Genomic DNA, 15,096 nt, shown 5'->3' on the forward strand with positions numbered 1-15,096 from the left:
TTCTCTATATGGAAGTTAATGCAGTGTGCCTAGAAAGATGACTTTGTGAAAACCTATGATCTTATCAAGCACTCCCTGGAGATGTAGCCTTGTGTCAGCATACCTTACAGGGCAGGCGTGTGGGCTCTCTGCTGCTCAGGGTTCACCTGTGAATTGCATAGCAAGACCAGGGCCAAAAAGGTCTCAGTACAAGTGCCGAAATAATTTTGCTAACCATTTCAAAATAGAACTGAGGAGACACAAATGCTCAGATCCGTTCAGAGTCAAACAGGCAGCAGCCAGGGCGGGAAGTCAATTGTAAATGCGAGCTGTTTGTTTGGGTTGGAAGTGAATGGTTTCGCCTGTGCTGCATGTTGAGTGCTGGCACTGTGAGGCTGATGAATTAATCCCGCTGCGGGCAGCTTTGGCAGGACCTTGGCTGGAGTACTCCCCTGTCCAGCTCAGGGCAGTGCTTTCCAAAACAACACGGCCCATTTGGCCGGAGCCCAGAGGCGGGCTGCAGGGAGCCCCTCAGGGCTGAGGGACTGCCTGGTCTGAAGATGCAAAGACAACAAGAAAACAAGAACGTGGCACCTTCGCATAAAAAGTGGCAGGAAAAATAAGGGGAATAAGACGACTAAAAGGTAGATCCTGTAGAAGTGGACATCTAATAAGCCAACGTGAAAATCTTTCCAAAGGAGAAGGCCACTGAGCACTGGAGCAGATGACCATCACAGGGCTTCCTAAGGACAGCCCAGCCTGGCACAAGCCAACCGCTCCTCGCCTCTGTGCTGACGGGATGGGGACTCAGCGAGGTCCCCCTGCCACGGCCACGCCGCGTGGGTCACCGGCTTATGTAAACCCGGGCTGCGGTTTCCGGAGCGCGATCCGTGCCGCTCCCCGCCCGATCGATGTGGCCGCCTCGCAGCCGCGCGTCCCCTGTCCGGCGCGGCTGCCCTGTGCCTCCCGGCGGCCAGGCAGGGCACGGCGCCCGGCAGACCCGCGCGGCGTCTCGGCCCGGTGCCGGCCCCTTCCCCGGGCCCCCGCCTGGCTCGGGGGAAGGGGCCCGGCCCTGCGGCCCGCTCCGCGCTCCGTGGCTGGGCCAGGCGCCGCGCCCGGGGCCGGGCCGTGCCGTGCCGGCCGAGCGGGGCGGGGAGGCCCCACCGCCGGTTCCCCCTGTGCCCGGCGTGTGATTGGCGGCGGCTCCGGAGCTGCCTACCGCCGGCCATGGAGCCTCCCCTCCGGCCACCGACCCGCTCCGCTTCCTGCTGAGGAGAACACCTGTCCGGAGCGGGGCCGCGGCCGCGCACTGCGGTGAGTAGCGCCGTTCCGGGGTCGCCGCCGGACCCTTCCCCAGGCCGGCGCTGCCCGACGCCGAGGCTCCGCGGCCGGCCGGGGCCGGGCGGCTCGGACGGGGTGTCCCGCAGCGCAACTCCGCGGCCCGGCCCGGCCCCCGCGGCGGGCAGATACGAGCGGGCTCGGGCTCCTTGCCGGGCTGCGGTGGGCTCCGCGGCTCCGCTCCTCCCGCGGGCGCTCGGTCCCGGCCGCCATCTCGGGCGGGCACGGCCGCGGGGCGCTCTCGGCCCGGCCCGGCGCTGGCTGGGGGCTCGGCCCTGGCTTCGCGCTCCCGACTGTGCCCGGCCCGGGGTCAGGCGAGGCGCTCGGCTTTGAGAGCTCTTCGAGTGGCTGTGCTGAGTCGTTAGTCAGCACCGCAGCCCGCAAGGCAGCGCTGAGTGCGTCCGAGCCCGGCTGGTGCTTCGCTCTGCTTGGCCTCGGTGCCGAGTTTGGGCTTGGCCCGACGGAGAGTTGCAGGATTGATGAGAAACCCTCCGAGTGAAATCATTGGTACGCTGACCAAACTGTGCCAAGTGGGTGATCCGCCTGCCTGTGCCCTTAAGGGCTGCGAGTTAGCTGTGCTGCACATAAAGTTTAAACAATAAATGACTGTATTTCCTCATCAAAGAAATAATAATCTCTTGTGTGACCCAGTACGTATACATCATAAACTTTCCCTGACAAATAATAATAATAATAATAATGACTGAAATAGTAGCTTAGAACATTCTGGAACTGGTGTTCTCTGTAGATCCCGCCCACGATAAGGAGTTCAACCTAGGTGATCTTTAAGGTCTCTTACAGCCCAAGCCATTCTGTGATTCTATGATCCTGTGATACAGTTTAAGGTCAATATTTGGAAAAATAGGCGCAACTTGAAATGACAGTGTGTTACTGCAGTAGCCGGAGCTGTGATCCTTGGATTTTCAGACCCTGCATAGATTTAAAAGTAAATTACCCGTCACTGACATTAACTGGTTAGTTAAAATTCTTCCAAACTTCCTACCTTTATTTTTAGAACCAGCTTGAAGTTACTGTTTCTTCCAGTTTTGGGTATCTATGCCAGATAGAGAACTTCAGTAGAAACCAAAATATGCAGAAGTCTTTAGAAAAGACTCAGGGGCCCTGAAAATATTACAGTCCTCCCCAAATTATAGTCAGATTCACTCTACAACCTCCTGTTAAGTTGTATCTGCTAATGAGTGTACTTCTTGATGTAGAAGTCTGCAATATTACCTGTAACGTTTACTTGCTAATGGAAGGAACTTGTGTTGATTTAATCCAGGTGAGAGCTGGTAGTTGCTAGTGGATTTGACAGAAGAACCAATCAAGACAGTTCTTTTAGCTGTGTTCATGCTTAACGTGTTAGTGCTGCATCTTCCCTGCATTGCTCACGACTGCATCGTAATGCATATAGTAGGAAGATAAATTTTACTCCCCCGTCAAATGCAAAGCAGTCTCCAGCTACAAAGCAGTGCTGGCGTGTAGATGTAGCATGCTGCTTGGAAACCTCTGCGTTGTGTCATATATGTGGATTTTTTTCTTCACTTATCTTTACGGTTAGCTTTATCTCCAAGTGTCAATGTAAGTGAATCATTATTGTATTTGCATAACATATAATTCTTGCTTGGATAGTGCCTATTTTCCTGTAGATTATATTATCTGAGGAAGAGTTCACAGTAAAGTGAAAAGACTGATTTGAAGTGTTTTTCACATGGTGGATTAACTAAAAGCGGAAACTAGTAGAAACATAAGCATAACTGGTAAAGAATAAGCAATAGTAAAACTCTAACACAGTCTTAACCAGGCAGGGAAGTTTGACAGGTGCACTGATTTAGTATTACTATTTGTTACTTTTCAGTCTCTGTTACTGTGAACAGCAGTGGTTCCATTCCCTTCCCTGCCCTACCACCCCTGCAACTGATGAGTCAGATCAAGGAAGTGATCCAGCTGAAAATTAACCAATCCTTTCTGTTGTTGTTGCAGTCGGTTTGCTGACCTGAGCTAAGAGGTGGGAAATTGATGGGAGATGGGAGCAAACCCGTTTGCTTCTTTTAGTTACCCTGTAGAGGCCCACCTCCTCCTGTGTTCTGTTGTACCCTCCAGGATTTGTGGGCCAGTGGTAGGATGCTTCAGTTATTACAAGGATATTGAGACTTGATGAGGGCTCATAAGGATTAAAAAAAAAAGGAGTTAATTTAAATGATTTTTTTGGTGTTGTTGGAATAGGCATACAGAAACATCCATACTGGAAGTAACGCTTAGGCATGACAAAGGTTTTAGGAAGTCATTTTAAAAGATTTTCAGTTCTAAACATAAAAGTTTCATGATGCATATGCATGAGGAAATCTGTGTCGTGCCCACACATGGATTAGCAGGAAATAGTTACAATTTTGATGCCACCTTAAGTAAGAGTGGGGACACTTATGTGTTTGTCACTGCACAAACACAGGGTAGAGATGGTCATTGTTCCAAGAACTGACTTCTGAAGCTGATGGAGCTGGGCCAGACATGGAGTTGGATCTTTGCACTGGAGTAGACATGGCAGGTTGCAACCCAAATGAATGTGGGAAGAGAGTTTTGCATGGGCAGCTGCACAGGTGTCACACACTTGGCACTGTATCTGATGCCATTTGCTGGGGAATATCTGATTCTTTCATACTGCTGCTCTACTGGTAGGTCCTAAAAGGGGATGAAACTGTCAGTCACTGCAGTTGCGCAGCATATGGGGTAATTCTCTACAGCATGAGGTGGAGATGTTTCATTTGAATGTCTTGACAGTGCTGATCAGTGGACCAGTGCTGGAAGAACTTATCAGGAGGAGGAATGTATGAGTTCATGTGTTTGGAAAATTTATTCTTACATATGTATCACACTATGGCAAAGTAGGATGTTTTCAGCAGGCATGGTGGCAAAAAACAGTGAAACTGTAATGAGTCCAGGTTTACTTAGTGGGGTCATCACAAAGCCTTTTAGGATGAGAGATACTTGCAAGAAACATATGTATCCTTTTGGCAGAGAAACCTCCCTGCCAATAGCTTACCTTTAAAGAAAGAAAAATACATTACGTTCCTGACTGTATGATGTCTTTTAGAAATTGTACTTCAAAATACAGACTTTGGAAGGACGCTGCAGAGTCAAGCTCTCAGAATTCAAGGATGAAATCTGTAGTTAGAATTCTTCCCAAATCTTAAGTTGTCATTTCTAGTGGGTTTCGCCGTGTGTTTGTGACCATAACTGCATGAGTTAAAAGGATGAGGAGGAAGATTGCCCAATGATTCTGTTGTTGAGGTTACCATGCAAGATCCTTGGAATATACCATCTCCGTGTGATGTTTATACAAAGATTGGCTTAAACTGTAATTTTGGGTCCTCAAACTGTAATTGAGGGTCCTCAAAGTGCTGCCACCATGCAAATAAAAATAAGGAAGCATTGCATATTTAGTTTTCTTTTGTCCAGTATTTTTATTCAACTCTTCAAAAGTATTTCAACTCTTTAAAATATACTCCATCCTCATGCTGATATTAAACATGTTTTATTTAGATTCATTAGTTTTATCGCCCAAATTATTTTTAGCTGTTTTAGCCTGTGCTAAATACGGGCTGTAAGCGTGTCTCCTCTGCATGTGTGTTAAAATTACATTGCTCTGTTGTAAATGTATTTTTACTGTTATAACAGGAAAAGCGCTCAGACTTTTTTTAAAATGAGCAATCATACGTATAATCGACTCGGTTAAAACTTCCTTCCTGCTAAGTGCAGCACTTCCTTTGCATCTGGGTAGGAGGGCGAGCAAGAAAAGCAGAAGAGCTTAAACAAAGTATTTTTTGTATGAATGATCTTCCTTTGAAAAATAGGAACTTCAAAATTAAACAAATGAGTCGTCTTCGGCAATTCAGCCTTTGTTTGATACGCAGGTAATAATTCCTCGTGTTTTGTCCATTATAGAAGTGATGTCCACTGCGTGCTTTCCGGGACTTGACAGAAGAGTTGTAGTTAGCACATTAGACTGTTTTAGCTTAACGTGTTTTTATCTTCTTGTTCCGTTATCTGCTGGGGCATCATCACTTCAGTGTGTTTTAGCTTTCCTAGTAGGTAGAGAAATATGTTTTTTGTAAAATGCTTTATCCGAGAAAGGTGTTTCATATGTCTCTGTAAGTTAGTGAAAGAAAACTCAGCGGGCAGCTTGTGCAAGTGCGTCCAGTGTCTTCCAGCCTCTTGGTGAATAATTTCCACTTAAACTCATCTTCACTGAACAGTGTTAAACTGTGAACAAAATGCCAATAAGGTGCAGGGTAATAAAATGTCATAGAGTCATAGAATGGTTTGGGGTTGGAAGGGACCTTAAACATCATCCAGTTCCAACCCCCAGCTTGGGAGTTTTTTTATGTCCTCGGCTTCGGAGTTTTTTCTTCTGTAAGAAAGTAATAATTTATATTGGAAGGGCTTGCTTTTAAAATTGCTGTATGTTATAAGTCTGGAGAGAGGTTTGATTTTAAAAATCACATCTAAAGATACTGGGCTTGAATTCAGATGCATGTTAAATGTCTGTCTTAAGAAACAGGCTTTTGGATTTTAAGGGATGTGTTTGGTGTAAGTCCTTATTCCTCATCATGAAAAAGAGAGATAGAGGAAAATGAGTCCAGTCTCAAAATTAATCATTTGTTTTGTCATATTCTGTCTTTCCTAGAACTTGGTAGGATAGTGTTCTGTTCATACGCTTTATGGTGTCTTTTGATCTCTATGAAAATCCACTTCTGTTAATGCCAACAACATCAAAATAGAGGAATCAGTGTTTGATTAAATAGAAACAAGAGCAAGGCACTGTGGTGGAAGTACACTGACAGATTGCTTATCCTCAGTGAAATCTGGAAAGACTGTTTAGAAGCTCAGTTTTAATTATTTAATCATTGGGTTTATTTTTTTTTTTCCCTATATTTGGTTTTGAATTGAAAAGATTGCATCTGAAGTGGTTTATATAAAGCAAGTATTTATGACCAGAAATTAAGGGGAAGAGGAAATCTAAAAAACATGTAGCAGGATTGTGAGTGGTTCGTGATTTTAATCATGAATAAGTAAAAAATAACTGTAAAGAAGATGTAGATGAGAATGCAATCAAATGTTTTTATGTTTTGCTAGATTTCTTCTGGCATGGAGTTGGGTGACTATGAACAGCCCGTTGTTATGAGAGAAGAAAACAAACGAAGGAGAAGAAGAATGAAACCTCATTGTACATCGAGTAATTTGTCTTCAATGGAACTGATATCCATTGAGTTCATTTTACCTACAAGCAATAAGCATACTAAAGTACCGGAAATGATGTTACTCGAAATAGCTGGAAACTGTACTGTTGAGCAAATGAAAGCACAAATTTGGATGCGTGCAATAGAGATGAGTCAAACCACAGACTTCTACCACACGTTCACCCCAGATCAGTTTGTTCTTCAGTATCAGAAGAAGGGGCAATGGTATGAAATTTATGATAAACATCAACTATTACAGACATTAGACTGCATACTGTACTGGAAAGTGTTACAGAAGAAAGTGGGCAAGATATACGTAGTCCAGAAACAAAAGCCATCAGAAGAAGTTCAGGAATTTCAGCGGCAGCTTAATGATTTAATTGGTTATGATGTTACTGATGTAAGCAACGTGCACGATGATGAGCTAGAATTTACCCGACGCAGATTAGTCACTCCACGAATGATAGAGGTAGCCTGTAGAGATCCTAAATTGTATGCAATGCACCCATGGACAACATCTAAGCCACTCCCAGAATATTTGTTTAAAAAGATCACTAATAATAACATTTTTATAATCATACACAGAGGAACAACGAGCCAGAAAATTAAAGTGTCAATAGATGACACTCCAGATATGATTCTCCATAGCTTTTTCACAAAAATGGCAAAGAAAAAATCTTTGATGGATATTCCTGAAGATCATAGCGAACTGGATTTTGTTCTTAGGATTTGTGGCAGAGATGAGTACATTACTGGAGACACACCCATCAAGGATTTTCACTGGATAAGACAGTGCCTTAAGAATGGGGAAGAAATCCACCTTGTGTTAGACAACCCCCCTGACCCAAGTGAGGATGAGGTACAGAAGGAAGAGTGGCCATTGGTGGATGACTGTACCGGAGTTACAGGATATCACGAACAATTGACAATAGATGGAAAAGATCATGAGAGAGTCTTCACTATCTCTTTGTGGGATTGTAATAGGAAATTCAGGGTGAAAATAATTGGTATCGACATCCCAGTTTTACCAAGAAATACTGATCTTACTGTATTTGTGGAGGCTAACATTCAACATGGGCAACAGCTCCTTTCACAAAGGAGGACTTCCTCAAAGCCTTTTACTGAGGAGGTTCTGTGGAATATTTGGTTGGAGTTTGATATCAAAATCAAGGATTTGCCTAAAGGAGCACTCTTGAATCTTCAGATATATTGTGGTAAAGCACAGGGATTGTCCACAAAGACAAACCTTCAGTCACATGAATCCCCCAACTCTGATTCAAAATGCAAAACTCAACTTCTCTATTACGTGAATCTTTTACTGATAGATCACCGTTTCCTGCTGCGAAGTGGGGAGTATGTTCTCCACATGTGGAAAATCCCAGGCAAAGGGGAAGAACAAGGAAGTATCAATGCAGACAAACTCACCTCAGCAACTAATCCGGATAAAGAAAACTCGATGGCTATCTCTATTGTGCTGGACAAATATTGTCACCCGATTGCCTTGCCCAAGCACAGGATAACATCTGACTCTCAGGGGGACAGGACACGAGCTGAAATGCCCAACCAGCTTCGCAAGCAACTTGAAGAGATCATAGCAACTGACCCACTTAATCCACTTTCTCCTGAGGACAAAGAACTGTTGTGGCACTTTAGGTATGAAAGCATAAAGCACCCCAAGGCATACCCTAAGCTGCTTAGCTCTGTCAAATGGGGACAACAAGAAATAGTGGCCAAAACATACCAGTTGCTAGCTAAAAAGGAGGTGTGGGATCAAAGCACTTTAGATGTTGGACTCACAATGCAGCTTCTGGACTGTAACTTTTCTGATGAAAATGTACGAGCAATGGCAGTTCAAAAACTGGAAAGTTTAGAAGATGATGATGTTCTTCATTACCTTTTGCAACTTGTGCAGGTAAGGTGTATTTATATTTTTGATTTCTGGCTTCTGAGAATATTTACGTTACCGTATACATTCCCATGCCAGCAAGCAACCCTGTTTTTGAGGCCTTCAGTGTTAGATCAAAGCAGTGGTAGTGACCAAACTAACCCCAAACTCATTTTCTACTTTCACCTTTTGTCTGTATCATTATTTTGGTATTACCATTACGTTGTGCCTTACAGTTTGCATCTTGTGTCTACAATGATATGTTATGTTGTCAACACTTAACGTGGCTGTGGTGGGAGCAAATCCTTACTGTGCTATCTCTAACCCTGTTCTTGTTGGGTCTGAATGACGCTGCGCGGATGAGCTGTTGGTCACCTTTACCAACACTGAGAAAGAAAGTAAAGGCAGATGTTAACACAGCAAAGGCCCAAATAAAAAGCTGGGGTTGGATTTCAGGATCTGGAATGATAATGCTGTTATATAACACGTGGCAACACTGTCAGTCATGGGCTGTTAAGGGGACCAAATTTGTCTGGAAGGTTCTAAAATAACTAAAAAGCAAATAAAAGTTTGTTATCCATAGATAAAATTAATTCATTCTGGGAAGTTGAGTAAAAAAAAAAAAGTGTTTTTAATGGAAATGAATCACCACTGTATTTATTTGAAGTGCTTTGTGTGCAGCCTGCTAGATGAAACGTCTGGAAAGTTGGCATCGGTTGTACAAGCAAATCGGTTGGTTTGTTTTTCACAAAGTAGGGCTGGAGCTGGGCTGGCTGGCGGTGGCAAAGTCCAGTGGCTTCTGAGAGGTGGGACCTGCAGTCCTGCAAGGGCATGGCGTCCCCCAGTGAAGCGGGTGGCACTGTGGCTTCCTGGGTCTGGCAGGTCTCTGGGTCGCGTGCAGGGCTGTCAGCCTGCGCAGCAGGAAATGCTTTTTACAAAGAATCAGAAGACAGAATTGGCATAAAAAAAAACAAAAAACAACCTCCCCCCTCGCTCTCCCAAAAAAAGGAAATGTAACCTGGGAACTGGTGGGGTGGGGCTTTTGATTTCCATGTGTGCAGAGGGCCCTGGTTGCTGCAAAAATAAAGTTCATTTTTCAGACTTAGCTGCACACTGGCAGTGCTTTAAAGAAACCTTGTTAGCCTTGTCTTCACTTGTCTAAAGGCAGAATTGGTGTGCTTAGCATTAGCCAAAGGAACCGCCGCGGTTGCTTCCTCAGACCTCCCACATTGTTGGGCTGGATCTGCTTGGCTGCGGCTCTGCAGTCTGCACGCAGCTCAGCAATTTCATTCTCCTCTGTACCCAAATTAGGGCGTGGGATGGCGGTTGGTCCGTGTCAAAGTGCCTGAGAGAAGGGGGGATATACTCTTTTTAAAATCTCTTTTTGAGATTATTTGCTTTCAGGAGAGAGTTTTAAAGAGAATAAATCACTCTAAAGGTAAATTAAATGAGTGTAGTATAATTTCATAGAAGTTTAATTTCGCCATGTCGTTTTTAGTAAGAAATTTACCCAGATGTTAAAATGCTGTCATCCCCAGAAGGGAAAAAATACTGAATTCCAGCTTTTACCTCTTAGCTGCTTCCTTGGATTCTCTTCCATGGTTAATTGCAGGTCACAAACCTTTGGCACCATGCAGACAAGTATTGACACTGCATATTTTCTGCGAATGAATGGATGCTTGGCAGCCCTCTGCTCTAGGAGGACATCTTGGATGTCCCTCTTGAAAACAGTCATGACTGCTCACATGCGTGCCTTCGTGAAAGCTTTACAGCTTCTTTCCCTGTGCGTAGTGTGTTCCCATCCGACATCCCAGTGCAGGTGGGAATCATGTTATTTCCCACCTGGTATATCCCAAACAGAAGTAGTTATGCCATGAATAAATCCACTGAGCATCCAATAAAGGTCTGTGGCTCTCTGTGGTAAAACGTGGCAAGGGTGGTTAAATCACAGCAAAATCCACTGAAAAGCAAATGCCAGTGAAGAAAATAGCACTACTTCTATGTGGCATTGTGTCAAGGCCTCCCGTTGGTGAGCTGACCCTGCAAAGGTCCAAGAAGGGAAATACTGTCAGGCTTTTTCTCATGTCTAGCTCTTATTATTCATATTCAAATGCTTGTAATTGTCTCTATGCAGAAAAAAAAAAAAAGGATTTTTAAAAACATAATTATTTCCAATACACAAGTATAATAAGGACAGTCATAAAAGCTTTTTTTAGTATCTCTTAACTTGGAATACATTTACAACTTTAAGGCAAGGAAGTTTTGTTTAGAAGCGGTGGCCAGGCCTTTGGCTCTGTTTCATCCTGAAGTGGTTGTTCAGGTATGTACATGAAGAACATTCAGCAGAATATATACCAGAATAAGGTCTTTAATAGCCTTCCTTGAGCCTGTAAGCAAATCCATTTGAATGTATGTAATAGTCATTGCTTTTGGGTTCCTTATGGCAGTGAAAATAAATTTTTATTAAAAAACATAATACCTCATCATCTCACACGTGAAGTAAAGGTTCTGTATGTTTTACGATCAATTTAAGATTGTGAGTTCTTATTACCTTTCCTAAGTAAGATGCTGTTGTTTGGGTGAATTAAACTGTTGGAGAGTTAGTGTTAATATTTTCTTAACAAAGGCAGAACTGTGTGCTGCAGTACGTTTAGGAGATACGTAATGAGTTCAGCGTAGCTCTGCTGATGGCTTGGTTGCTTCCTTGCAAGCTGCAGAACACAGCGATCTTGAAAGAGACGTTATGCTGTATTGAATAGCTATCCCTGGAGGTTTGTGTACTGTGATGCTTCTGAAAGCCGAGCACGCTGCATGCACCAGGCTCTGCACATCCCTTTTGTTTGCCCTTTATCTTCCCACTACCATGTCCTGACTGTTTCCAGAACCTAAAACCATTCACCAACCCCTCTATCTGCACAAGGGATTTTGTGACTCTCTTCCAAGGTTTGTTTGCTACTACTTTCTCTTTCCGTGTCTACATGCCTACCTTTCATCCCCTTTAGCCTCAGTATTATCCTCCTGTAAGTTTGAGTCCTTCAGTCAACAGGAAAAAAAGCAGATGGAGAAAGCACTTGGAGGAGTCACCAGGCTACCCATCACAGCTCAGGGCCCAACCCAGAACATGGGTTAGGTTTTGTTTTATAGACCGATTCACTTGGTTATTGTGGTGAGGGTGAGAATAACAGAACAAAATTCCTGAGACTTAAAAATTGTTGAGTTTGTTTCCACCCCGTTTTGGCAGTGTCTTGGCAATATCTGTGGGTTTGGTGCAGGGGAGTGGCTGCTGGAAGAGAAAGTATATATCTGTGCTCACAGAACCATTGAAAAAAGCAGCTTTGCTTAAGTCTTCTTTTTAACTGTGCTCTGTCCTATAGAATGGTATTTGTATCAGAGCTTTTCTTCTCTTTTGAGGTCCATTGGGACTGAAGGTCAGAGTGCCTCAGATGAGGGTCACTGATAAGCTGCTCCTCCACTGCTGCTGTGGGAGCTGGGGCACCCAGCAGGGAGCCCTGCAGCCCATCCTGGGGTACTGCCTGTTGGCAGGAATGCTGTGCTCTTACTGAACATTTTAATTAAAGAATAATTACAAATACGTTATTTCATTTAGCAATCATCTTTTCAAGCATTCTCTGTGTTGGTCAGACTGCAGACTGTTTTCTCATCTTGCTGGGTTTTCCTACAGACTGCTGTGTTGTTTCACTGACAGTCCAGAACTCAGACTCACCAGTTAGCTCGGCCCTGCCTTGCTTGTCATAGAATTACACAATGGTTTGGTTTGGAAGGGACTTTAAAGCCCACCCAGTCCCAACCCCTGCCGTGGGCTGGCTGCCCCCCCAGCAGCTCAGGCTGCCCGGGGCCCCATCCAACCCAGCCCTGAGCACCTCCAGGAATGTAGGTGCTACATCCAGCTTCCCTGAGCAGCTGTGCCAGGGCCTCTGCCCTCTGAGTAAAGAATTTCCTCCTAACGTCTAACCTAAATCTCCTGTCTTTTTAGTTTGAAGTCCTTCCCCCTTGCTCTATCACTATTAGATTGTGTAAAAAGTTGACCCTCTCCTCCTTATAAGCTCCCTTCAAGTACTGGAAGGCCTCAGTGTTGTCTCCCTGGAGCCTTCTCTTCTCCAGGCTGAACAAGCCCAACTCCCTCAGCCAGACTTCATAGGAGAGGTGCTGCAGCCCTCTGATCATCTTCATGGTCCCCCTCTGTTCCCGCTCCAACAGCTTCTCATCCTTGCTGTATGGGGCCCATGCCTGGACGCAGTAATGCAGATGGCGCCACACGAAGGCAAAGCAGTGGGGGACAGCCACCTCCCTTGCCCTGCTGGCCACAAATTGCTTGTTGCATTAATCTGAAAAGAATCTGTTGCAGATAAAAGGTGCTTGCTGAATCCAGCATAGAAGTATTGCTTTGTTTTTTCAACTTTGAAACTGTTTTGTTTTTCAAAGTGTTTTGTTGTGCTCTTTCTTACAGCAGTGTGTTATGTACATGTGATCTGTAAAGTGTAAGAGGGCCTTACATATGTTACTAACACGTCTTCTCTGTATTTTCCAGGCTGTGAAATTTGAGCCCTATCATGACAGCGCATTAGCCAGATTTCTGCTGAAACGGGGTTTAAGAGTAAGTAATTGAAATACAGCCAACTCATGCTAAGTTACTAGCGTTATCTCAAGGAATTGTCGTGTGTGCTAATTGTAATGTCTTTCTTCACCATCAGAACAAAAGAATCGGTCACTTCTTGTTTTGGTTTTTAAGAAGTGAGATTGCCCAGTCTATGCACTACCAACAGAGGTTCGCTGTGATCCTAGAAGCCTATCTTCGGGGCTGTGGAAAAGCAATGCTGCATGATTTCATGAAACAGGTTCAAGTCATTGAATTGCTGCATAAAGTCACAATGGAGATAAAATCAGTTTCTGCAGAAAAATACGATGTCACTTCTCAAGGTATTTGTTAACAGACATTTCTTTGTTTGTAATAGTATTGCTCTTTTCCGTTTAGCTGTGAAATCTAGGCATCAGGTTGCCTAGCTTATTTAAAAATCATGGATAGATTACAGATGTAATATTTCCATTCTTTGACTTATCTTCTCAAGCCTTGTGCCATGCAACTGGAAAGTTAGAATTTTGTACCTAATTCTTAGCTGAATACCAGCACTGAAAAGTAGAAGCAACCCAGGACACAAATATTAACTGGAAATACAGAGCAAAAAATGGCCCTTGCCAAGAAACACAGGCTTACCCCAGGCAGGGCCTGCAACACCCTTGGAAAGGGCAGTGGGGATGAGTTCAGAGCAGTCTCTGCTAGACCACAAGTAGCTGATGGATCAGCCCTGAATATACAGAGCACATCTTTGGTGCTCTGCAGCGCAATGAATAGGAGTCCTGTGAGACACAGATGTGACATTGTTATTTTCAGTTCCTGTAAGCGCTACTTTGGCCTCACGCTAGGGTTATGCAATGCCTGTTTACCTCTGTATTTTCCTGCCTTTTTTTTTTTTTTTTTTTCAAGAGACTTCCTTAAAAGCATTTTTATTAAGATTCCTGTTAGTTGCTTGGATTTGGGACTAAGTGCAAGAGACATGGCAATAATAAATTCCAAAAGCCATAAAATTCGGGAGAGAGGCATACCAGTTCTTCCTACATGTTCAGACCAGTGTGTTCTAGGCCACAAAGTCCTTGGTTCAAAAGTCTTTCCAGTTCTGATTACTGGGAAGTGTCTGGGGTGGTATTTGAGACCTTGTCTTGGAAAGTAAGGAATCCACTGAGGAGCTGACAGTTGTGCTTACTGGCTCTCAGGAGGTATTCTTCAGGGCTGGAGGTTTCCATATCAAAAACATGGTATAAATACAGAACATTGGGTACTGCCTTTTTTATTAAAATTCTATCAGTTGAAAAACAAAGTTATTTGTGATTGCATAAGGTGTGAAGGGAATATGCATTTGTTCATTGATATACGATATGCTGTCAGTTACATTACCATGTAGTGTGAATTTCGAGACTCACTGAATGCCTATACAGTGTTCTTTCTAAACAGCATTTTAAATGTATCTAAAAGTGCTGTATAATCTAAACAGATCTGGTCAAATCCCATGTTTCTGAAAGGAACTTAGAGCCTTGCAGATGTGCTTGTCTGTAACAGCAATGGTTTCCTTAACACGTTATCTTTGAAGAATATGTGGAAAAGAAGAAAAGTTTCAAGAGAAAGCAATCACTTCAGCACCCACCAGATTTTGAAATTAAAGAATCTCTGTATTTAATCTACAGCAGAACAGTTACAGAGGTTTTATGTAATTGACATTTCCACTGAATAAGGCTTCCATTCAGACTGTCCTACTAATGATACACGTAGTTTAATTTATTCCCAGGTTGCTGAGGATATGACTTTTTCTATAGGCATCCTAAGCTTCTTGAATTTTTCCAAATTTATTTCCTACGCTTTCATTTTTAGTTTATTGCTTCTTTTTCTTCCATATCATTTCTATTCTCTTAAAATGTAAAAAAAAAAGTCTGAGTGCTTTAAACTGTTTCATTTCGTTCTCTCATGCAGTCTCACCTAATTTTTATATCTGTATTTTTTCTTCCTTCAGTGCCTGTGGGTTTTTTTTTATTTTTTAATAAACTGCTTTAAGGCCTGTGGTATTCCAGTAGCAACCATGTCGTCAA

General features: G+C 43.7%; 1 protein-coding gene across 2 annotated transcripts in view; it reads left to right on the forward strand.

Moving 5' to 3' along the window:
• The first annotated feature begins 1,174 nt into the window (after window positions 1-1,174).
• Window positions 1,175-15,096, forward strand: part of PIK3CG (phosphatidylinositol-4,5-bisphosphate 3-kinase catalytic subunit gamma) — a 35,168-nt gene continuing 21,246 nt past the window's right edge. Inside the window, exons 1-4 of one of the 2 annotated variants that reach the window (XM_015275715.4) lie at window positions 1,175-5,228; window positions 6,451-8,466; window positions 12,989-13,054; window positions 13,152-13,377. In XM_015275715.4, the coding sequence (XP_015131201.1) occupies window positions 6,463-8,466; window positions 12,989-13,054; window positions 13,152-13,377 (2,296 nt within the window). In that variant the 5' untranslated portion in view covers window positions 1,175-5,228; window positions 6,451-6,462. The remainder of the gene's footprint in view (window positions 5,229-6,450; window positions 8,467-12,988; window positions 13,055-13,151; window positions 13,378-15,096) is intronic. The other variant, NM_001199538.3, reaches the window with a different exon arrangement.

This window comes from Gallus gallus, chromosome 1 (assembly GCF_016699485.2).
Source record: "Gallus gallus isolate bGalGal1 chromosome 1, bGalGal1.mat.broiler.GRCg7b, whole genome shotgun sequence".
In the NCBI taxonomy this organism is placed as follows: Eukaryota; Metazoa; Chordata; class Aves; order Galliformes; family Phasianidae; genus Gallus; species Gallus gallus.